Source organism: Lontra canadensis, unplaced genomic scaffold, assembly GCF_010015895.1.
Source record: "Lontra canadensis isolate GAN:19392208 unplaced genomic scaffold, GSC_riverotter_1.0 scaffold66, whole genome shotgun sequence".
Lineage (NCBI taxonomy): Eukaryota > Metazoa > Chordata > Mammalia > Carnivora > Mustelidae > Lontra > Lontra canadensis.
This window is the reverse complement of record NW_022631060.1, coordinates 9,535,371-9,558,787: the sequence shown is the minus strand read 5'-3', so window position 1 is coordinate 9,558,787 and position 23,417 is coordinate 9,535,371. Positions and strand designations below refer to the sequence as shown.

Here is a 23,417-nt window from a genome sequence, read left to right as displayed (position 1 = left end):
ACAGGAAGTTCCCGCTGTGGGAGGAACGGAGGCCCTATGTTCCTTCAGGGCCCCAAGCCCTGTCTCCCGCTGACCATGATCCTGAAGGTGACGCCCCTCCTGGGAGGCAGGAGAGACTCATGCTTCCTGTGTCACAGACGAGGACCCGGGGCTCACAGGACGTGGGATCCTGCGCAGGCGGCTGGAGGCAGCAGCAGCTCTGCACGGCCAGACGAGTGGCGAGAGGTCCTGGCTTCCCAGGACGGGGCTCTGCCTCTGCACCTGCACCAGCTTGAGGCACAGGATGCTCAGTCCTGACGGCAGCAAGGCCCACCCACGGTGGCCCGAGGGACAGGGCAGGTCCACCCTGGGGGAAGAGCTGGCAGAACCACTCAGGTGCCCTGGTCTCTCGCTGGTGACACCACAGCACCAAAAGGACACAGGACACATGCGGCAGGGCAGGCCTGTTGGAGCCTGGATGGTCACAGCCACCAGATGTCACCTGCATCAGCAGCCAGGGCTGCGAGGGAGGGCCGACGGAGCAAGTCTTTCATGTGATGCCACCATTTGAGCCAAAGATTTTCTTTATGCTCTTCTTAGGCCGTTCCTAACTTGCTCTTGTATCTTTGGTGTTAAAAGATCCTTTAAAAGTGGAAGCTCCACGAGTCAGAACGTTCTGTGGGATCCACAAGCCGATGCTGCCACGTAAATGGACACCCCGGACACCCCAACGTCCCAGGGCAGCTGGACGACCCAGAGGAAGAGCGAGGGGACCCTGTGCCTCTGACGTAAGGGCCTGCTGTGAAGGTGGCCATGGCCCAAGACAGGACAGGGATGCTCGCTGTCCAGCCAAGGGACACTGGCTGTAGAGTCTGCAAAACACAATCCTGGGTCATGCGTATGTGCAGGTGGGAAAAACACTCCGCACCCTGAGCTCTACCCCACACCCTGCCAGGTTCACCGTAGCCCGACGTCTGCAAAGTGAAGCCATACAGAGTCCCTCGAGTGACCGGAGATTTCTCCCGCACGACACCCGTGCCCCAACCACACAGGGCACGGTGATAAACGGACACGGTGATAAACGGACACCGTGAAAGTGGAGGTCCTGCCTCCAAGACGCCCTCGAGCGCCGGATGAGAAGGCACCGCCGAGGACGGGATACGACACATGAAGGGGCCGTGCCCACATGCTGTATGCCAGCACCACCTCTACAGATACAGCTGACCGTCCACCACCCAGCGCTCAAGGGCAAGGGCCCACGAGCGTGCGGACTGTTTCAGCGAGTGCAGTCCTGAACCGCCGGTGTGTGTGCTGGTCCTCACCACCTCCTCAGCACCTCGGTCTCTCTAGTGTACGTTACGGTAACAGCACAGCAAATGGGTACGTGTAACACACGACCCAGGAAACGACCAACCGTCCGAGTCTTTGCGGAGGCTGCATTCTACAGGAGGCCCTTTGCAGTTTAGCTTTTGTGGGGAATCAAGGGTTCTCAGTGGATTTTCCACTATGTGGGGAATGGGTGCCCCTCGACCCCACGTTGTTCAGGGGTCCGCTCTAACCATCAAAACCAAGGAGGAGGGGCGCCGGCTCAATGGGTTAAAGCCTCTGCCTTCGGCTCAGGTCATGATCTCAGGGTCCTGGGATGGAGCCCCGCATCGGGCTCTCTGCTCAGCGGGGAGCCTGCTTCCCTTCCTCTCTCTCTGCCTGCCTCTCTGCCTACTTGTGATCTCTGTCTGTCAAATAAATAAATAAAAATCTTAAAAAATGCTATAAAGCTGTAATATGTAAAACAAACAAACAAAAAACACAACCAAGAAGGAACCAGCCTACGACTCAACTTCAAAGCAGCATGAGTCTCACTCAGACACTGAGCACAAGAGGCCCAAAGGCTTGGGACCTCAGCTCACCTCCTGGCTTCTGCACACCTCAGAGCCTTGGGGCCCAGCTGAGTGTCCCTGAAGGCAGGGACCTGGTCTGGTTCGGGGTCCCACAAAGGCAGTCAGAAGAGGTGTTAACTGAGCAGGAGCAAACCCCAGGGCTCACGGAAGCCGGCCACTCCCCGCCCCTCCTGCTCTGCAGGGCGCCGGCAGGGAGCTTCCCTGGCCCACACGCCCGGTGCGGGAGCCAAGCGATCTGCTTACTCAAGACCCAGGGCTGTGCACTGTGGCCCTTGGGCCAAACCCAAGCCACTGCCCATACCTGCACGTTTTCATGGCACCCAGGCCTGCAAAACCTAAACATCCTACCTTTACGGGGAGGGTCTCCCAACCTGGATGGAAGACAGAGCACCTGTTTCTTACCTGGTGTGTCTGCCCCAGCGTCCGAGTCACAGACCGTATCATGTGTGGCATTGCAGGGCTGAATGACAGTACCAGTACATCTGAAAGAGGCAGGACTCCCTCAGCATTGCTCCTCCCTGTCTGGACATGGCCCGAATCATCCTTCTTACCACCCACAGGTCAGGGGTTAAGAGGAACCCCAGCTCCCAGGATGGCTGCCAGCCTTCACCCAGTCACTGCCCAGCATCTCCGCGATGTCTGGCCCAGATTGGTACACATAAGGGTAAAGCTCTGTCCTGTGCTCTGGGACCTGTGGGATGGGGGACACCCGTTCCTGGACAGCACTGTATGTGCTGGGAGGACTGGCCCTCCTCACCTGTATCTCTAGCTCCCTCAGGAAAGAAGTTAGCCCAAAGCTGAAGCTCTTGGAAAGGTGGACGTGTGAGGGGAGACAGAGCAGCCAGAGCCTTGATCAAATCTCACCTGAAAGCACTACTGACCTTGGACTGGCAGGTCCAGGAAAATACCGTTCAACACAGCCCGAGGCATGTTGGTTTACAACATGCCTCACCAATGCCAGCTACACTTTTAGTGGCTCTGCCACCATCAACGTCCCCAGAAGGTCCTCCCACATCCGCGCCCACCCAGAACCTTGGAAGGGTGTCTGCAGAGATGCTCACGTGACGGATAAGGTCACACCAGACTATGGTGGGCCTTCATCCGTGACCAGTGTCCTTGCAGCAGGGCAGCGTGTGCTGGGATAGAGAGAGGGCCACGTGAAGACAGACAGACACAAACACGCGAAGCCACCTCGTAAAGACAGAAGCGGGCCCAGCAGGTAAGCCAAGGAGCCCGAGGAGTGACAGCAACGTCGGAGGCTGGAAGAGGCAAGGCAGGGTCCTTCCCTAGAGTCTGTGGTGGGAGCATGGCCCTGCCAACCCCTGGGTTCAGACTTCTGGTCTCCGAAACTGTGAGAGAACACACTTCTGCTGGTTTTCTCACAAGCACCCAGCTGTGGCCCAGAGACGGCAGCCACGGGCCACTCATGGCGCACGAGTGGTCACGCTGCTCTGTGCCCATTCCATCCGCGCAGACCTCTCTTCCCCCAGAACCCTCGGTGGCTCCCTCCTCCCTCCCCGCCCTCTGCGCCTCTTGGAGGTTTCCACCCCTGCTGGGGGCTCCGGTCCGCCATACTGTAACTACAGGGGGGGCCCACGCCTGTGCCCTCAGCACCTGTGACACCGGAGGCAGTTCTCCACGCAGTTCAGTGAGTCGCAGTAGAAGCTCCCCGTCTTGCACTGACACTGCTGGTCGCTGGTCTGTGTGCAGGCTGCCACCATCTCCTGGTCTGTAGAAGGACGGCTGAGGGTCAGCCCGGGGGACAGGACCGTCTGGCCCACACAGGGCCACGCGCAGTCCCACGGTGGAGCCATGGAACCGATTCTCCCCCTCCCTTCCTAGCCGTGGCAGAGAGGGACCTGACAGCCAGACCTCAGCCCTCCGTCCGGGCCGAGGGGCCAGGGCCGCCTGCTCTGAAACCACCCCGTGGTTCCGATCATGTGTCCGCCCCCCAGAGAAGAGCACCGCACCGCCAGAGACGCCGTGGGAGAGAAAGCCCAGGCGGACAACGGTTCACAGAGACCCCCAGCAACTCCGGCCATACCCGCTGCGGACGTGTTGACGACCACCCGCACCCCTTCCGCGGTGCTCGACACCAAGACCAGCGTCTCGCGGACGGACGGTATCAGAACAGAACCACATGCCCCGCTGGGGGTCGTGTCCCACGCACGGCAGGATCAGCCCCCAAAGCCCATCCCGGCGCGTTCGTGCTTCCCGAAACCGACGCACCGGCCAGGGCACAAAATGGGCCGGAGCGCGCCTGGATTCACGGATTTCCTTACAACGTTCACATAAGCGTTCTAGACATCCTCTGCGCGAGTTACCTCAGAGCCCCTCGTTTCCTCTGCTAGTGCAGACGGCGTCTTCTTAAGGAATTACACCCTTTAAAACAACGAGCTGCTCACACAGAAAAGGAAACTTCTGTGTGCTTCTTGCACAGGGCGTCTCTACGGTCCCGATTCCCTGCAGGCTCACTCTTTAACCACATGCGCACGTCACCCCGTGTGTAAGAACACCGGAGACTGGTACCCCGGCAGCTCTCCCATCGAGCCTCATTCCGATAAGGCCAGGCGAGGCGGCGAGGTCTTCCGATTTGAAGATCCCTCCGGGCGGGACAGGGGCTCACTCACCTGCTCGACATGTAGTGCACGGCTGGCAGCTGGTCTGCCCGCTTTGGTAGGCGAGGAAGGTTCCCGGTTCACACTGGCTACACAGCGGAACACCATGGTTTGCACCACAGTGTCTGCTGACGTGAGAGCCTGGGAAGGGGGAGGACAGAGAGGTGAGGTAGGAGCCCCGGGGGGACCGGACCCGACCCCCGAGGCCTCTACTTGAGGACCAACACCTGCCAACCATCTCCTTGAAACATTTTTTTTTAAAGACTTTATTTATTTGACAGAGAGATCACAAGTAGGCAGAGAGGCAGGCAGAGAGGGGGTGGGGGGAAGCAGGCTCCCTGCTGAGCAGAGAGCCCGATGCGGGGCTCAATCCCAGGATCCTGAGACCATGACCTGAGCTGAAGGCACAGGCTTAACCCACTGAGCCACCCAGGCACCCCCTCTTTGAAACATTCTTTATTGACACTTGGCCACACATGTCCCAGGAACTGCGGACCTGGTGCCCATGGCTTTTAGCAACATGTCAGAACCGTGTGCTGACACACCGGCACACACACCGGAGGACCGAGAGCCCCACGTCTGAGTGTCCACCCCCGGCTCCCCGGGGTGGGCTGCACAGCGTCCGACTCATATACGGGGAACCCCGAGGTCTAGAGACAGAGATCTCTGACCAGTCCCAGAGGAGCCCCTGCTCTACTGCCTGCCTCGGGCAAAGGCTGTAGCTGAACCAAGCACACCTCGCCGGGAGAAGTGTGTCACACCTGCATTTGGCTCACGGGCTGAGTTCACAAGGTTTCCGGGTGAAGCATCTGTGTCTCCTTTGTGCCCACATGGGCTGTGCGTGTGTGCTGTGGGTGCAGGTGCGCACAGTGTGGACACACACATGCATGGTGTATACACAGGCGTGCCGGGAGCATGTAGGGTGAGGGTCAAGGTATGGATCTTCAGGACCCGAAGCAGGAGCCCTGCAGTGGCTGAGAGTGTGGGGGGGAGTAGGGGACACAGGTGGTGATGGGTAGAGGGATTGGTCACCCCCACGAAGGGGGATCCATGAAGGAACTCTCACGGATTGTGTGTGCACATCTGTCTGCGAGTGGAGAGGAGGTACGTGGCGTGGGAGCTGGGCAGAGCAGGCACTGGGGGCCTGGGGCCCCCACCTGACCCATGGGACTCATTCAGAGACTCCTCACAAAGGTGAATGAGCCTCCGTGGACGAGCCGTGCTTGACGACAGGCTCACTGCTGTCCCGCGAGGACCCCCTTCCTCAAGTGTCCGCAGTCACCCCAATGGGAGGGCGGCGGAGAGCATCCGGCTTGGCCATGCACCCCCACGCTGTCCTCCATCCTCCTCGACAAAACAAGCCCACAACCCTGTTCACATGGGGTGGTCGATGGCCAAGGAGAGGTCCACCCACCTGAGCCAGTGCAGGTCTCCCCACCCAGTCTCCTGTGCCAGCCTCTGGCTCTGCTCCAAGGGCCCACAGCTTCCCTTCTCCAGCCTGGGAGGGCCGCCCCACAAGGCTCCAGAAGGTACCCTGGGACTCACCAGCAGGACACTTCTTGCAACACCGCTTGAGACCGTCCGGCTTGTACTCGTCCAGGCCGCAGTCAGGCTCACCGCCCAGCAGGGGCACCTTCGATCAGAAAAGGAGAGGGGGTCATCAGAGAAGCTGCCGTTGAAGACGGAGCCACACACACCACCTGGTGGGACAGGAGCAAGCGCACGGGGAGAGCCCCTGCTAGCTCATGGGGGTCGGCGTTGCTAGGGGGAAACATCTTGGGAACTTCCTACGTATCCCCATAGTTTTGGACTTGGACCTGGAGCACTGTTACTCTGGGGGAAAACATTCTTTCGTTTCCCTACACAGGTGGCCTGGTCCACTGCTCCTACTGCTGCTGTCTAACCCCCTGGTCTGGCCAGAACTGAATCGTTTGGGACCAAGTATTGTTTTGTTTTTTGTTGTTTTTTTTTTTTTTAAACGATTTACTTCTTTACTTCAGAGACAGTGCAGGACCAGGGGGAAGGGGAGGGGGAGGAGAGGGAGCGAGAACCCCAAGCAGACTGCCTGCTGAGTGCACAGCCCGACCTGAGGTTCGATCCCACGACTCGGAGATTGTGACCTGAGCAGAATCCATGAGTCGGACGCTCGAAGGACTGAGCCGCCCCGGCGCCCCGAGGGTTCCGCTCCTGTTTGAGTTCACGGGTGCAGCAGCTACGTGTGTGCATGTCAGGAAAGCACAGCGGCCACCGCTTGGAACGGGATGCAGAGCGTGCACCTGCCCCGCGTGCACACACCGAAGCCCCCCGGACGTGGTCCCGTGACCGCCGTCCTCACTGCGCGCGCTGCTCGGGCCACTGCTGTGCGAGGTGCAGTCAGCCTCCCGCCAAGCGCGTGTGTCTGTAGATGTCGCCGACTACGGCAGGGTCTGTGGTCCGTATGCTGAGCCCCACGGCGGGGTGCGAGGGGCTTCACGAGTGCTGCAGGGACGCCAGGCACCCGGGCCGCCTGCTGAATTCCGGTTTGCCAGGCTGCCCGCTTGGCGACATTCACCTCTAACCCGAGGCAGCTGGTGGCGGCCGTTCCTGGCTCCGCTAAGCGGCAGGACTCTCTTGCCCGTTCGAGCGCACGGCACTCGGGCTGCGTCCGGGCGGGAAGAGCCTGCCACCCACCTGCACCGTCCCTCCCGCCGGGCCGGCCGCCTCCCCTGGGGCAGGGCTCCGCAAAGCCCGCCTCGCCACATTCCCCTTCTTCGCCAGCCCGATTGTTCGGGAAGGAGTCCGACCTGTTTGCAGGTGCAGGACGACCGACGCTGCTGGGTTTCCTCCTGCCTCGGGATGCTGTGTTTTAGTATCCCACCCTCTCTTACAGTCCCTTTTTCTTTCTTTTCCGGCTTTTGCTTCCTTTATTCCTTGTCTCCACTTCCCTTTTTCCCCAGGAAAACTGACGAGATCCCGTTTTTAGTTTTTATCGGTTTCCGTTACATCTTGACTTAGACAAAACAAAAAATGACAGGGGGATATCTGGATGGGCTTAAGGAAGGAAATTCCACGCGAGTCCGACCACGACACACGCTTCAGGCGGCATCGAGCGGTGAGCGCACTCGTGGACGACAGCTCCTGAGAACACGCAGTGTTGGCGCAGTTCCAAAGGCAACGCCCCTCAAGACACTGCTGACCACAGACAGAGAAAACACTAACTTTACTGAGGCCGACACCCCCTGAATTGTCACCAAAGTCATCGTCGTCACTGATGTCGTGTGTCTTTTGAGATGGTGCAGCTGGAAGGACCCAAAGTCACTTCCATGCTACTTTTGCAAAAAATGCCAAACGCGAACTTATTCACAAAAAGCCAGCGACGAGCCCCAAATGGAGCCACATTCCACGAAACCACGGGTCAGTACTCTACAGGCACGTGGAGATCATGGAAGAGAAGAAAGACTGACAACAACGCAGCCCGAGACAGGGGTGGGACAGCAAGTGACTGGCAGGGTGTCGGGGACCCAAGGAAGGCACCTGCTTCCAAGTCCGCCCCTGGTTCTGAGTGTGCGGCGCAGGCACCGGCCTGCAGAGCTCTGCACGGGATCTACCAGCGCCCGGTCTCTGCTGTTTTAGCTCCCTGGGCTTGGTTTTTTGCAGGGCAGGGGAGGATCGCTTTTTCTTTGTTAGGGGGCTCATACGCACGCCCCTCACAAGGAACCACTTGAAAGTGTACAGTACGGCGGCACCCAGCCCACCGACGCGGTTGCACAACCATAGAGACTATTTTGGTAACTTCAAAAGTCAAGCGCTGTCTCAAAATGAAACCTGAAAAATTAAAACCCTAGTAAAAAAGGAAAAAAACTCTCACGACAAGAGGAAAGTGGCTTTCCTTTCTGGAACTCAGCCTGGTCAAGAACATAATGGAGGCCATTTCCTTCTGTCCACCTGAGGCTCTCCAGCTCAGTCAGCAAGGGGACGCTCCAAGTGGCAAAGAACAGTAAAAGAAGTCGTGTCCTGTTCCCTACTCACTCCTGGCTCAGGGCCACCGGTCTCCGCCCCACCCGGCCCCGCCCCCTCCAACACCCCAACTCTGTCCAGTGTCCAGTTCAGCCCAGTTCACCCCAGTTCAGCCCAGTGTCCAGCTCTGGGGATGCTGGAACACGGTGCCGCCAACCCCCAGACAGGAGGAGAGCCGGGCTGGGAGGATGGGTGGTCTCACCTGCACCCCCGTGGCACGCTGGGGGCATCTCCTATCACAAGGGTGTGGAGAAACGGAAGCCCACCCCCCAAACTCAGCAACCGAGGTAAAACTACGTGACGCAGTATTTCTAAAGATTGCATCAGCAGACAGCTGCAAGCCTTTGTGAATACAGCTTTCCTGGAACCAGAGCTGGGACTCTAGCCAGGGAAGCGGGTGGGCAGGCTGGGACCAAGCACAGGGTCCCATTCTCTCTTTATCTGAAATGTCTGTACTTTGGCGTGCATTGCTTTTGCATGGATTTTCCTTTTTCGGATTTTTTTTTAAATTTTAAAGATTTTATTTATCCATTTGACAGAGATCACAAGCAGGCAGAGAGGCAGATGGGGGACGGGGGGAAGCAGGCTCCCCGCTGAGCAGAGAGCCCGATGTGGGGCTCGATCCCAGGACCCTGAGATCATGACCTGAGCCGAAGACAGAGGTTCAACCCACTGAGCCACCCAGGCGCCCCAGATTCTCCTTTCTCAAAAAGACCACATCTGACTCTTCTTCAGCACATGACCCGAGTTTTGTGGGGACTCCAGCAGTTTCCACCAGGCACGAGCACCCAGCTCACTGCCTCTGGCAGGCACCTCCCTTGCAGACGACTAAGGGTCCCCTATGGTCCCACGGTGGCCCACCTACCAGCAGCAATGCCCCCACCCCGATGGGGCTCACCCCAGCCCCGGGTCCCCCTGCTCCCCGCCCTCCCCTCAGGCCCCTGCCAGCAGCCCCCCAAGCTCCAAGTCCCCTCTGGCCCCTTCACTTCTGGGCCAAGGTATCCCTAAGGAATTGCCATGCTGTTGGAGCCACAGCCATCCAGCACTCACAGACCCCAGCACTTGAGGGGGGAAGCCCTGAGGGGCCTGCACGTGGCCAAACCCGACAGGGAACGAGAACGTGCCCCCGCTCTCAAGTGAGCACTGCCCTCCCGGCAACCCTGGCCCCACGGAGTAGAAGGTCCTCCGAGGAGGGACCCCGCGGGAGTCACCAACCACCCCGCCTGCTTTGAAAAGGCCCCGGAGGGGGTCCTGAGAACCCTGAGCCCAGCGGCTGTGACGCAGCCATGCAGAAGGGAAGGGAGGCATTTGCCCTGCACCCTCCAGGGCAGGCCGGCGGGCTATTTCCAGAAGGTGCGGGTCCCTGGTCCTCCTGGCCCGGAAGCTTCAGCCGTACGACAAGAGGCTGATGGAAGAAGCGACCGGAACAGGCGCCAAGCGACACAGTCTGATGCACGACGGCGTCTGCGGACTCAAAGGCTGGCAGCTTCTGCAGGGCGCGGGAGACCATCGGCAGAAGGAGCCGCCACCGGCCGCACGGGAGGAGACACTGGCGAGCCGTGCGCCCAACCAGGACTCAGCACCCAGAACAGACAGAGCTCGCACAGCGCCGCAGCAAAACACCAAAGCGCCGGTGAAAACACGGGCATAGGACCCGAGCAGACGTCTTCCCGAGGACGCAGGTGGTCGGCAAACCTGTGGAAGATGCTGGGCGGCGCTTGTCGTCAGGGAAATGCAAATCAAAACCGCAGTGACGTATCAGCTGACACCGGACAGAACAGCTGGACTAAAGAGACCAGACGTGGGCAGTGTCGGTGAGGACGCGGAGAAGAGGGACCCCCACACTGTCGTGGGCATTCGGATGAGGGCGGCTCCTCTGGGGACACTCTGGAGGTTCCTCACCAGACTAAACACAGAACCACCCTACGACCCAGCAATTCAACCTCTGGGTCGTCTGCGAAGACCCACGGACCCCCGTGTTGCCGCAGCCTCATTCCCAACAGTCCCGACACAGAAGCAGCCGGAGTCCACAGGCGACAGACGAACACGCAGGGAACTCGGGGTCGACGGACACGGGGCAATATTCGCCGCAGAAACCAATGAAACTCACAATAAAACGGAGAGAAAGAAAGGCTCCCTGGGTCAAGCTTTTCAGCGCGTGCGAGCGGTCTCGCAAACATCACCGGACACACCTGACCAGACGGCACAAAGGGGCCCCATCCCGGAAGCCGCGAGCCACCAGCGTGGACGGCGAACATACGCGAGGACAGAGAAAACGAGAGCCGTCGGACCCGGGAGACCTCGCTCTGGACCAACGCGCTCACGCACACCCGGCAAACGCGCGGGCGGAAGCAGGCAGCCCCGGGTGGGGGGCACGTCGAAGAAGGTGTCAGCTGCCAGCGCCCTCCAGGCAGGAAGACGCCAAAATGGGACTGAAGTCGGGAATTCCACGAACAACTCCCACTGGCACACTGACCCTTATTTACAAAAACTACAGTCTGGGGCGCCTGGGTGGCTCCGTCGGTGAAGCATCCGACGCGGTTCTGGCTCAGGTCAGGATCTCAGGGTCCCGAGATCAAGCCCTGCGACGGGCTCTGCGCTCAGCCTGCAGAGTCTGCTGGAATTCCTTCCCCCTGCTCTGGTCTGTCTCTCAATCAGGGGACCTGGGTGGCCCAGTCAGTGAAGCAGCAGCCGTCAGCTCAGGTCATGCTCCTGAGGTCCTGGGACGGAGCCCCACGCACTGGACTCCCTGCTCCGCGGGGAGCCTGCTTCTCCCTCTCCCCCTGCTCCTCCCGTGCTGCACACGCTCTCTCGGATAAACAAAATCTTAAGAAATAAGTGAATGAGTAAACAAACTTTTTTGCAGAAATTAAAGGACTGTACGGAGGTTCCTCCAAGAGTTCCGCACAGAGCTGCCCTATGAGCCCCCAGTTGCACTATCATTTACCCAAAAGATACAAATGGAGCGATCCAAAGGGGCATCAGTGCCGAAGGTTTACAGCAGCAACGTCCATGATAGTGAGGCTGCACAGAGAGCCCAGACGGCCATGGAAAGACACAGGGACAGAGCTGATGTCCTACAGACAAAGGAAAATTACTCAGCCTTCAAAACGACAACAGAAACGAGAAATCTCGCCGTTTGCAGCAGCACAGATGGAGCTAGTGGACGTCGCGCTAAGTGGGACGGGTCAGACAAGGAGACAGTGACCACAGGAGTCCATCCCGCACGAACGGAAGACACACAACAGAGCAGGGCGGGGGCAGGCAGGGGAAGAACACGAAGCCCCCCGAGAGGGAGACCAGGGAGTGCAGGAGACAGACCGAGGCTTGCTGGAGCTGGGCGGGGCGGCACCACCCGCGGGCGGGAAGGAGCGCAACGCAACGGGCGCGCAACGGGCCCACTACGAGCCAGCGACAGGGACCGCTGAGTCCCTGCCCTCTACCTCGGAACCAGGGATGCTCCAGAGGTCAGTGAACCGAATTTAAATAAAACGAAGAGAAATACAAGATAAGTGAGCGGAAACCACGTGCTAGAACCAGAAGAGACATCCTTTTCTGGGGAGAAAACCTGCGAGGCCGCGGCCACACGGCCTCCAGGGCACTCTGGTAATCGCCGGGTGCGGAGGGCCGGGGCCTCCCGTCCGCGACCGCAGCGCCGGGCCCCACCGTGAGCGGGCTCGGGAGTGCGACCCTCCGGCCGGCCCCGGGACCGGAGCTGAGCCGTCCGAGCGCCCCCGACTCGCGCAGCCGCCCTCCCCTCCCCGCGGCCCTCGTCCGAGAGTCCCGCATCCCCAAACCCGGCCGCAACCCCAAGCGCCGGCCGCAACCTCGCCGAGTCGCGGGCGCCCCCAGCCGCCGAGGACACCCGAGCGCCGGCAGCCGGGACACGCCCGCGGCACAAGGCCCAAGCCCGCCGGCCGCCGGACACCGGACATCGGGCTCCGCGCGCGCCCTGCAGCGCCGCCCGAGCCCTCCCGGCCGCTCCCCCGCCCGCCGCGGGCATGCCCGGGCCCGCCGCCTCCGGGACCGCTGCCTGCGCCGCGGCCGCCCGCCGCCTCCGGGGTCCCCAGCCGCACGGGCCACTCCATCCCGCCCCCACCCGGGCCCCCGACCTGCCCCGCCCCCACCCGGGCCCCGACCTGCCCCGACCCGCCCCGCAGCCCCGCAGCGCTTACCGCGGCTCCGACAGACACCCACAGGACGACCAGCCACGACACCCACGGGTGCGGAGCCGGCAGCGCGCGCACGGCCCCGCGGAGAGCTCCCATCCCGGCGGCCGCCGAACGCGCTCTGCAGCCCGCCGCTCCCGCGCCGGCTTTTAAAGGCTCTGGCAGGCCGGCCTCCCACGGTCAGACCAGAATTCGCCCCCGCCCGGACTCGCCTTCCTATTGGTCGGCCCGGCGGGGGCGGGACACGCCCTTTCCTTCGAGGGCTACGGGTTTGCTTACGTCATCTCCACGCGCCCGCCGTGGAGCCTCAGGCCAATCCCTAGGTCCGGAGGAGCTCCAGTCCGGGTCTTTCCGGGCCGGCCCCTCCCCGCGCTGCCCCCTACCCCACCCCGCTGCCCCCCCCCCGCTCTGCCCCCCCCCCCCGCGCCCTCGTGCGCGTGCGCGCACTCCCCGGAGAGGATGCGCGGGACGGAGGGAGCGCTCCGGGCGAGGGCGGACCCGGAAGAGCGCGGGGCTGGCTGTGGAGCGGGGCGGCGGCGCACCGCGCTCTCCGGGGCAGCCCTGCTGCAGACCGCCGGGGAGACCGCGCCGCGCGGCCGACAACGGCTTAGAAGTCGGGCGGGGCGGCCGAGGCCGGTGGGACGCGTCGTCCGACCCCCGCGTCTCGGGAGGGCCGTGGGGCCGTCGCCGCGGAGCCAAGCCCAGCGCAGCCGGCGGGGTGCTGTCCCGCTCCCCCGCACGCCCCCAAGAAAAAGCGCCGTCCCGCCGGGCCTGGCCGCGGGGCTGGCTCCCCCGACGCCGCCCCCGCAGTCGCGCGGGTCCGCACCCCGCGCACGGCTGCCTCGGCGAAGCGAATCCGACCCGCCCCGACTCGAAAACGGCCTCCGCCGCGCCCAGTCCCGACCCTGTCCGGGCGGAGTCGGAGGGGACCCCCGAAGGACCTCGGGTTTGATCGCGGGGACCGGGACGGGACCGGCCTCCTCCGGACAAGGACCCTGTGAGGACGATCCGCCGCGGGCGAGGGGCGCCGCCGTTCCGCAGCTTCTGTTGTCCCGCACGTTGTGTCCCGCAGTCGCCGTCGCGTCTCGCGCTCGCGGCACCGTACGGCGTCGGGCCCCTTTGAGGGAGGGGGCGGGAGCGGAGCCGCGCGGCCCCAGCTCCGGAAGACCCGTCCCAGCAGATGGAGGGGACATTTGGGCTCTTCCCACCCGCCGGCACGGTGGGCAGGTGCGGGCAGGCCTGTCCGAGAGCCCGGGGGACCCGCGGGACCAGCCCAGCGCGTGGCGGCCGCGGGCAGGGCTGAGATCCCACGCGAGCCGGCGGGAGGGAGCGGATTTACTGACGGTGTAGACGGCGGGTACAGGCTGTGCCCGGGGGCTAGAAAGGAGAAGAGAGTCTCTTCTTTGCTGAGAACCAGAACACGGGCCCAGCGGTCCTTCATAAAACAGCCTTTGCCTGGGGCTCAGGGGCCTTGGTGTGGAGCGTGCAGGGCTGGTGGTCTGCAATGCGCCTGCGATGGCTCCCCCGTCCCTCTCACCCAGTCCTTCCTTACTCGTTGCCCGTTGTGCTGGAAGCCTCTCGAGAAGTTGGGGGCTGCCTGTCCTTCCAGGGATGACAGACCCTATGTGCACTATGAGGCACGTGTAAAGTGGGTGTGTGTGTGTGTGTCAGGTCCCAGCAAAGGTAGAAGCAGGTAAAGGAGCAAACCCCAGATTCTTATGGAGTCCCGCAGGCGCCCCACCTCATGGTGCAGCCCGGGGGAGGGTGGGTGTCCCCAGACCACCACGGTTTCTGCTCTGCCGACCGCCGCCCGAGGATCCCGAGCTGGGGCCGACCGCCTTGTTCCTGCTCACCTTGAATTTGGCGTCCAACAGACTCCAGATTTAAAACCATTTCCTCAATCTCTGAGGCGGGGGGGGGGGAGACAAACCGCAAACAGAAAGTGCTTTAAGTTCAGCCTTATCATCTAGCACACGGCTCTGGGTTTTCTTGGTTTTGGCACTTTTTGACAAATCTTAGTCAGAAACCAGCTGACTGTACCTTGGGTTTGAAGAACCGTAGAGAGGGTTTAAGGTGACGAGAAACGGCTGGATCAAGGCAAGAGCAGGACTGCGTGGTGGATGGGAGGCACAGCTCCGACCCCCGTCACCCGAGAGTATCACAGCAGTGTCTACACGCCCAGGTTAACCCAAGGGACCCAGATACCATGCCCAGCTTTGTGCTGTTTCCAAGGGCCACGTGACGCCCTTGTAACCACCCATCTGGGTTGGACCAGTCACGTCCACCCGTCCACCTTTCCCTGGTTGGTTTAGCGCAACGTCAGCACACCAAGGCCACAGGCCAACTCTGGAAGGAATTCTGAGGCTGCCGTGGGGTGTGGCGGCGGAGCTTATGAGTCAGGCCACACATGGGGGGGTCGGAAGAGGAGGTGGCCACGGGCTTCCTCTCTGAAGCGGCCAGCCCTGGTAAGGAGTCGCGGAAAACTATGACCTCTGGGGCACCCGACCTCAGCAGTGGGTGACCTCTACGCGGGGATCCAAAGCCAGTCTGGGGGCACCGCCCTCGGGGAGCGATCCAGTTCCTGGGGTCCCCTCTGACCAAGGCAGCCACAGGGCCTAGAGAGGCTCACCCACCTGCCCCTCCCTCTCCCCAGCCCGAGCCCCACCCTGTCCTGGAGCCCCGGGGGCCTGAGGGAGGGTGCCCGCACGCTGCCCCCCATCCTTCCCTGGATCCTTCCTCCCCATCCTCGGGGCCTCAGGATCCGCTGGCATGGCTTCTGTCCATGGGAACACCCCCCACATTTCCGGAAGTCCCCCAGGAAGACAACACAGTGTGTGTGCCTGTTTATTTCCGGGCCTGGAGTGCAGGCAGGGAACAAGAACATGGATATAAACTCTGGAGAATGGGACGGTGGGTCCTGATGGCACCTCCCCCACATAGTTTAAGGCTCAGTGTGACTACACGTAGGCTCACAGATGCTCACGGGCACACACGCTTGCGCACACACACAGTGGCACTCGACACAGAAACAGGCGAGACGCCAGACGCTGCTTGCAGCCTGCCTAAAATATTGCAATTGCATTTATTAAAAAAGTGTAAAACAGGAAGACCGTGCATCAGTCCCAGCCAAGTGGCCAACCTGGGCTTCCCTGCCCCAGGGAATGCTGGGGCCTGAGAGGCCGTGGCCTGTGCACGCCTGCCCACACACGCACACCGTGCCGGCTCATGCCCAGGCTGTGCGAGGCGGGGTGGGCTCCACGGGTGTGCATCGTGGGGGTCCTGTCCACTCTGCACAGAAGCAGAGTAAAATCCCAGTGCTGTCTCCGGAGTAGCTCCAGTCTGCCTAGGAGTCCCCGGGAGGCCCCTCTGAGCACGCCTTGGGCAGCGCAGGCAGGCTCTCAGGAAGGACGGCCCTCTGCATCCGGACGGAGGAGGCGTGGGAACCTCTGGGACTCCAGGCTTGTCCCGCCAAAGCTCCCCAGCTCATCCCTGCTGGGGAGTGACCGTGCAAAGCCTGGGCAGTCTGTCCATGCCCGGCTCCGTCACTCCGGCGGGGCATGTGGATGTTGGACCAGGATTGAGCAGGCGTGTTGACCAGGGGGCAAGAGGCAAGATGAAAGCTGCATTTGGCTTTAGCGTTAAGGCTGGCATTGGGTGGAGGGTCCCACCAGCAAGGTCAGCGGCTCCTCTGGAGGACCGGTGTGACCCTCCAGGTGCCTCCTGCTGTCCTCCAGCCCCCGTGGGCCTCTCTGTCCGCCGGGGCCACGCTTGACGGCTCTCTCTGCCTCTCCCGGGCTGGCTGAAAGTGCTAGGTGCCTGGAAGGGAGGAGGGGGCTGGCCGAGTTCTGCAGGCCACGCCCACACTGCCCCCAAAGGGCTCTTATTTGAGGATGTAATTAATGAGCAGCTGACAGGCCAGGAAGACGCAGAGCAGGAACCAGGAGCGGGGGCTCTGCAGGAGGCCTGGGGCGGGCACCTGCCTGGCCCTCCCTGTGGAGCTCAGCATGGCTGAGAGGTGCCTGCAAGGACAGGGAGGAAGGCTGCTGAGCCAGGGCGGGCCCACGCAGGGCGGGCATCCCTGCCTTCAGTGGACAGCCCATTACACTGGGGCCCCCGGGCCCAGATTCCAGGTAAAGGGAGTCACAGCTGGAAAAGCTGGGACTCTCATCACAGCCTCTCTTCCACTCGTGCTGTGATGGGCTGAGCTGGGTCACCATGCCCCAAAAGTCCCACACTGGAGTCCCAGCCATCAGGACCCCAGATGTGACTTATTTGGAGATGGGGTCTTTCAAGAAGCAATTCAATTAAATTGAGGTCACCAGAGTGGGCCCTAATCCAGCATGGCCAGGGTCCTTATGAGAAGAGGGGATCAGGACACAGACACACACGCAGGGATGACCCCGTGAGGACACAGGGAGAGCACGGCCCTCCGCACACGAGGACAGAGGCCTCTGGAGAATCTGGCCCTGCCCCCGCCTACATCTCCAGTGTCGGTCTCTGGGACTGGGGGACCGTGAACATTTATCGTGAGATCCCCCATCTATGGACGGTGTCACAGCCACCTGGGACACTCATGTCCTCACCCTGGACTCGGGCGGCACCGTGTGTGCAGAAAGGCTGGCTTTTCCCGTGGCTCCCTGCCTCACGGCCGGTGTCTTCTATGGCGCCGGGGGCTGACTCCCTGACTCACCGCGGCTCCTCCAGCCCACCCCTGGACTCCTGGGCCTCCAGCCGCTGTTTTCTTGCCCAGAACTCATTGGCTGGTCCTGTTCCAGCAGGATTCCCTACAGCGTGGCACCTCCCACCCCCACCCCCAGGGCCTGCTCAGGGCAGAGCTGGCCACCTTCTTCCTGTCCTCCATCCACCAGACCCTCTGCCAACCCCCAGAGTCCTAGCTCTGAGTGACAGTCCAGATGTATGGTATCCCTGGCCTCGGTGGTGCCCTGGCTGTGTCCCCGGGAGCGGGGCTTACCTGTGCAGCTCCTGCTGGGCCTCCCGGATGGACACGATGGCCTCGTGCAGTGCCTGCAGTCGCCGCGCTTCCTTCCCGCACCGCGGGCACGGGCTCTCGCTGCCTGCAGTGTCCAGCCACCCGTCACCGGACCCAGGGGGCAGGGGATGGAGGGAGAATCAAAGACGAGTGGGCGTGTCCGGGGAGCTGCATACAGGGTCCCGGGGTCGTGCCCGGCTGGGGCCCCCACCCCACCTCTTGAGAGCCTTCAGGTGAAACTAACGACACGGGGAGTTGAGGGGCAGGCATAGAGGGGACCCCAAGCTCAGCTGGCCTCTAATAAGCCCTGGGGGACAGAAACGGCAGGGAGCAGCTCACGCACTGCAGAGACGGGCATGGAGTCGGGGAGGAGCAAGCAGCATCAGACGGCCACACGCAGACGGACATTGTCCATCCCTGCCCCTTGCACTGCCCCTGCCAGCCAATCTGAGTGCAGGGCTGGGGACTGCTGTCCTCCATGCCCCTGGGCTCGGGGAGGCCTGCTGGAGGACCCTGGGAGGACGGTCAAGGCACACCATATGCCCGCCCAGGGGAGGTGCTTCTCTGACCCCTCCCACCCTGCCGAGTAGCCGGCCTGGGAGGGCTCACCGGGAATGAAGTCACCGTCCTCCTCTTCCTCCTCCTCCTCCTCATCGGAGAGCTCCGGGCAGGACTCGGGTGTGGAGCTGCTTTCGGTGACCTGGCTGTGGCCAGAGGGCTGGTCGCTGGCCTTGCGGAGCTGCCGGTCTGGGCCAGGCCCCTGGAGAGAGATGGAGGCACTGCAGCTGAGGGCACACCCAGGTCCACCACAGCTGTGCCCGCAGGGACAGGGATGTGCCGGCCTCGGGGACGGGACTGCTCTAGAAGATGTGGCTGTGATGGCTGGTCCTGTCCCACCGGGGGAGCTGGCAGCCAGGCCTCCCCGAATCCTGCAGGGGCCTCTCCAGCGGGACTTGCAGGATTGGCTGACCGCCGCTAACTGCCCAGAGCACAGGAGAGGCCGAGGGGTGGTTGGCTGAAGAAGATGAGGGGGACTCGGGGTGCATCCAGGTCGGTGCCCGTGGAGGGGTGGGGCCGCCCGGTTTGAGGGGCTACAGCAGGCGGGGAAGGGGAGGGGCTGGGACACAAGGGTGGTGAGATACTGTGACCCTTGCTTGCTGGCAAATTGGGGCCATCGAGCCAGAAGGTCCGTGCCCATTCTGCCCCTGTGATCGCTGGCCTACCGCTGTGTGCAGGGGAGGCAGCTGCGGGCACAGAGAACCCGCAGCATGTGGTGGGGGCTATCACACAGTGGTTTCTGTCCATGTGGCACCATGGAGGACGCTCTAGGCTTCCGCACAAGCTGCACCTGGTGTTTGTCCCAGGAGACCCCCTGCAGGGCTCCTGGGGCCTCCCCACCTGCCCTCCCTGCCCCCCTCAGCATCCCTGCGAATGTGGACTCCTCCTCCGCCTGCCTGAGCAACCCCCAGGCTGCCCTGAGCCTCAGTTTCCTCCTCTGTAGACTGGCGAGGGTGCTGTGATCATCACAGATAGAAGCTCCGGGGGGCAGGTGCAGGGCTCTAGAAGCCAGGGCACCCCTGCACAGCGTCCCGTACACCGGGTACCCCGTGCACACAGCCTCCTGCAAATCCGGGCACCTCGGGGCGGTCAGAAGAACCCCTGCTGGGAGGGGTAAGTGCATCGGGCTGGTCAGGGGACCAAAGGGGGAGCGGCAGGCAGGTAAGAGGTCGGTGGGGTAGGCAGCCAAATCTACACCCCGACAGTCCCCTCCTGCCGCTGAGGTTGAGCCCTGGCAGGGACCCTGGGGGAGCTGACCTGGTGCCTGGGCCCTGGGCTGCCCAGGAAGGTGGTCTGGTGGGCCATGGTCTCCCGTCGCACGGTGTGCAAGACCCCGTCTTGCTCAAACTGGGCGACATCCTTCAGAGGGTCCCAGGGGCTACGGCTAGAGGGTCCAGAGGGTGTCCGTTGGCAGGGGCAGTGGCCCTCGGGGACAGGGGGCCCCAACTCGGCCCTGCCTCAGTTTCTCAGTAGCGGCCGGGGTCCCCACAGGATCCCCTCCTCCTCCATCACCCGCCCCTTCAGGGCAGCAGGAGCCCCCGTGGGGCTGGTCTGCCCACCCCGGGCCGCACTCACTCCTCATGCTGGTAGCGCCACTCCTGGGTGGCGGGGTCCAGCCGGAACAGCTGTGGCTTCCAGGGCACAAGGTTCTGCTGGCGCTCACGGGCGCGCTGCCGCTGTGTCTCCTCCAGTGAAAACTTCTCCTGTGTGGCCCTATGCTGGTCGCCCTCGCCGATGGCTCTGGTGACGTGCTGCCAGAGCCTAGGAGCGGGGCATGCGCTCTGAGTGGGCGACCTGGACAGTCCTACCACTCTGGCCCTGGAGTGGAGGCTCGGAGAGCAACCTCCACTTGCTTGCCTCCATGGACAGGGAGCTCAGCATCTCTTGGGGAGCCCGGGGGATTCTTAGAGTGCTGGAGATTTGCCATGAGGTGCTTCTCCCCAACCCTGAGCTTGTAGCTCCTGCTGGCAGGCTACTCTAGGGAGCCGCTGGGCATCTGCCGTCCCCAGGTCTCACTCTTCCTATAGCTGCCCCAGCAGGACATGTCGTTTGTCACGGGGCGTCCCCTCCCTGCCAGGGACATCCGGGGCCCACGCTGTCCGCACGGCAACTCTGCCCAGCCATGCCAGGCCTGGGTCCGGGGGCCCCTCGGTGCCAGCGGGCCTCACCTCTCGGACTCCAGCTCCGTCTGCTCCGCCGGCAGCACAGTGCGCCTCCTCAGCCTCTGCCCCCGGACCTCCCTGCTCGGGTTCCAGAAGAGCTCCACGCTTCCCCGGCCCTCCTCTTTGATGAACACTTCTCGGTCCTGCCCCAGACGCCCCAGGCAGGGTCAGAGGTGCAGGCCCCCGGCTGCTCCCGTGCCTGCGGGCCCGCCCGTGCCTGCCCCGGATGGCGGCCTCTTACCCAGTGTCCGGTGAGATGCGCCAGGACCTCCTCTCCTGACGTGATCTTCCCCGAGATCTGGTTGATGCTGGTGCTGCCCCCAAAGAAAGGCTGTGGGGACACCCCGAGACCAGGCTGGTGAGGGGCTGGCGGCCTCCCCAGGCCCCTGGTGCCCTTCAGTGAGCTGGGCAGGAGGAGGCCCCTCCCTCACGAGGGCGCCGGCTCTCACCTCCCGGGATGCGGGAGCCCGGCTAGGATGGGACCCAAAGCTGGAGGCCGCCACACTCGCGCGATGCCTCTGCTTGAGCTCAAGGAGGCAGGGGGCCTATGGGGCCTGTGCGCCCCACGGCGGGGAAGGGGTCTGGGCCTGTCCTGGCTCTGCTCGGGGGCCTGCGGGAGCCCCTTCCTCTCTCTGGGTCCTGCCTATGCTATGGAGATGCCAGGAGCTGCCCCCTCCTGAGTGCACCTGCTCCGGAAGCCACCCCTGGGTGTGGAGGGGGCTCCTCCCTGGTCTGAGCCCCCTCCCCTTGAGGCCCTCCGGTGGCCGAGGGTACTGCGGCCAGCGCTACCTTGAGCTTGAATTCCAGCTCAGCTTGGAAGTTGGTCTTCTCACACTCGATGGTCACCCTGCCGCCCAGTTCCATGGTCATGGCACCGTACAGGATTCCTGAAACACAGGCGCCTGCTCAGTCCCTGCACCGTGTCCCCACCCAGCAACGCTGACCCCAAGGAGGCCGGCGTTGGACCCTGGGGGAGAGGACAGGAGCTCCCGGAGGCAGAGCCTCTGAGATGGAGAGGAGCTGGTGGGGGCGGGAGGCTGAACCCAGGGCCATGCCTGGCTTCTCAGTGACCCTCTGCCCCCAGGGCCTCTGCTTTTGAGAGTTGCTCTGTCCAGGGAATGTACTGCCCTTGGCGGGTTCCTTTATCCAGGTCCCCTTCCCAAGCTCTCAGGCTCCCAGGTGCCCCACTGCCCCCGTGAGACGCTGATCACCATCTGTCATTTGCTCTGTAGTTTGGGCCCCAAGGTGGGCTCATCCGTCTTCCCCACTCAGTGCTGCATCCAGGACTGGCCCGGTGTGTTTGTTGAAACTAGTACATACATCATGTTTATGTATTCTAAAGATTATTTGATATATATAGAGAAAGTACACAAGTAGGGGGAGCAGCAGGCAGAGAGAGAGGGAGAGGGAGAAGCAGGCTCCCTGTTGACCAAGGAGCCCTATGCAGGGCTCAATCCCAGAACCCTGGGATCATGACCTGAGCCGAAGGTAGACACTTAACAGACTGAGCCACGCAGGCGTCCCCAGTACATAATAATTAATGAAGGAAAGAATGGCTCTTCTGGGGTGCCTGGGTGGCTCAGTCATTAAGCGTCTGCCTTCGGCTCGAGTCACGATCCCAGGGTACTTGATCAATCCCCGCATCGGGCTCCCTGCTCCGCGGGAAGCCTCCTTCTCCGTCTCCCACGCCCCCTGCTTGTGTTCCCTCTCTCGCTGTGTCTCTCTCTGTCAAATAATAAATGAAATCTTTAAAAACAAACAAACAACAGAATGGCTCTTCTGTTTCTTCCCACGTGGAGGACTTAAATCGAACTGAAGAGAAGAGCTACGTGTCTTCTAAGCAGTTGGGGATGTGCGATAAAACGGGAAGGAAAAAAAGGCAAGCCAAGGGAAAGAGCAGAAGGGCTGGGAATGCCCCCGAATTCTGCCCGCGCACAGGAGGTGAGCCGTCCAGGTCGCCTGCACCCGGCGGAAGAGGCAGCTTCGGGCAGGGGGGTGGTGCGCCCGATGCTCCAGGTGGGGAGACACGCCACCTTCTCTGCCTACACCTGCCGGTGGAGTTTCGAACTTTGGACCGCGGTAAAGAACTGTACTTCCGTAGTTCTCTACACAGTGAAATCTCGAGTGCGCTGGGGAGCAAAAGGAAACCGAAACAAAAGGGAAGCGCGTGACCCTGGAGAGGAACCTCCTGCTGACGTTTTACAAACCTCAGAGGTTTGTTTTTTTTTTTTCTTTTTACAAACCCAAGTTTGCTTGGGACAAACCCAAAAGGAAGCGGCAGGCTGTTTCCAGCCTTGGCCCTCTTGGGCGGAGAGCCGGTTAGCGCCCCTCTGTGAAGCCGGTTAGGGAGAGTAACCACAACCCACCGTGGCCTGTTTACAAAGAGGCTTTCCCTCGGGGGCGGGGGAGGGGAAAGTAAGGGGTGGCGGGGAGCCGGTTCTGCTGTCAGGCCGTGGTCTACCAGACACCTGCTGTCTTGGATACGGATTGGAAACCTATAAACTCAGGATCCATTTTAATCTTAAAAAAAAAAAAAGATGTTTGTGTTTCTTTTATTGGAAAGTTCTAGAAACAATGACAAAAGCCCTCTTAAGAAGCAGATCTGGCTTGCGGTCTGTGACAGGAAGCCTGCGGTTCAGGCTGAAAACATTTTGTTAGACAACCTGCCGGGGAACTTCCCTTCCAGGCTAGAAAGTCACAGAAGAGCGTAGGGTAAACCGTCAACAAACATGGAAGACCGGCGCGTCCCCCGCTGACGGCACCTGCCGGGGCTCTGCCCTCCCTGGGGGGCCGTGAAGCCTCTCACCTTTGCAGTGGGCATAGGGCATAGTAAGCGTGTAGTCCTCTGCCCGGTTCAGGAAGGTGAGCGTGGCCTTGCCGTCCAGCAGAGCCGACAGCGAGTTCCCTGCAAAGGTGGGATGGGTGACCAGGGAGTGGACACGGGCCCTCAGGACCTCGGCACCCACCCCCTAAGTCACGCGGTCTGAGCTCCCTTCTAGCAGGTGCGAAGGGTCCCCAGTCCCTCCAGTCGGATGACCGTGGGGCCG

General features: G+C 62.1%; 2 protein-coding genes across 2 annotated transcripts in view; both read right to left on the bottom strand.

The window, feature by feature from the left end:
- Positions 1-2,237: 2,237 nt before the first annotated feature.
- LOC116880219 (tumor necrosis factor receptor superfamily member 26-like) lies at positions 2,238-12,759 on the bottom strand. The gene is made up of 5 exons (XM_032879086.1): positions 12,667-12,759; positions 6,041-6,128; positions 4,508-4,636; positions 3,492-3,606; positions 2,238-3,013 (listed from the first exon to the last, which is right to left on the bottom strand). Exons 1-5 carry the CDS (start codon positions 12,757-12,759, stop codon positions 2,962-2,964), a joined length of 477 nt encoding a protein of 158 aa, XP_032734977.1. The 3' UTR covers positions 2,238-2,961.
- Positions 12,760-16,254: 3,495 nt separating this feature from the next.
- Positions 16,255-23,417, bottom strand: part of OSBPL5 (oxysterol binding protein like 5) — a 48,967-nt gene continuing 41,804 nt past the window's right edge. The window contains exons 14-22 of the mRNA XM_032879746.1: positions 23,177-23,275; positions 21,160-21,257; positions 20,612-20,701; positions 20,377-20,513; positions 19,784-19,969; positions 19,466-19,592; positions 18,260-18,410; positions 17,633-17,735; positions 16,255-16,679 (exon numbers count right to left, since the gene is read on the bottom strand). Of these exons, the coding sequence (XP_032735637.1) occupies positions 16,541-16,679; positions 17,633-17,735; positions 18,260-18,410; positions 19,466-19,592; positions 19,784-19,969; positions 20,377-20,513; positions 20,612-20,701; positions 21,160-21,257; positions 23,177-23,275 (1,130 nt within the window). The 3' untranslated portion in view covers positions 16,255-16,540. The remainder of the gene's footprint in view (positions 16,680-17,632; positions 17,736-18,259; positions 18,411-19,465; positions 19,593-19,783; positions 19,970-20,376; positions 20,514-20,611; positions 20,702-21,159; positions 21,258-23,176; positions 23,276-23,417) is intronic.

What these genes read in the sequence shown, in the direction of transcription:
- LOC116880219 (XM_032879086.1), bottom strand. Translation starts at nt 12,759, where the DNA reads ATGGGAGCTCTCCGCGGGGCCGTGCGCGCGCTGCCGGCTCCGCACCCG. An exon ending in TTGCAAGAAGTGTCCTGCTG is followed by an intron (nt 4,637 to 6,040) that starts GTGAGTCCCAGG and finishes CCCCCTTCCCAG; the next exon opens with GCTCTCACGTCAGCAGACAC. An exon ending in AACTGCCTCCGGTGTCACAG is followed by an intron (nt 3,014 to 3,491) that starts GTGCTGAGGGCA and finishes TCTCTATCCCAG; the next exon opens with CACACGCTGCCCTGCTGCAA.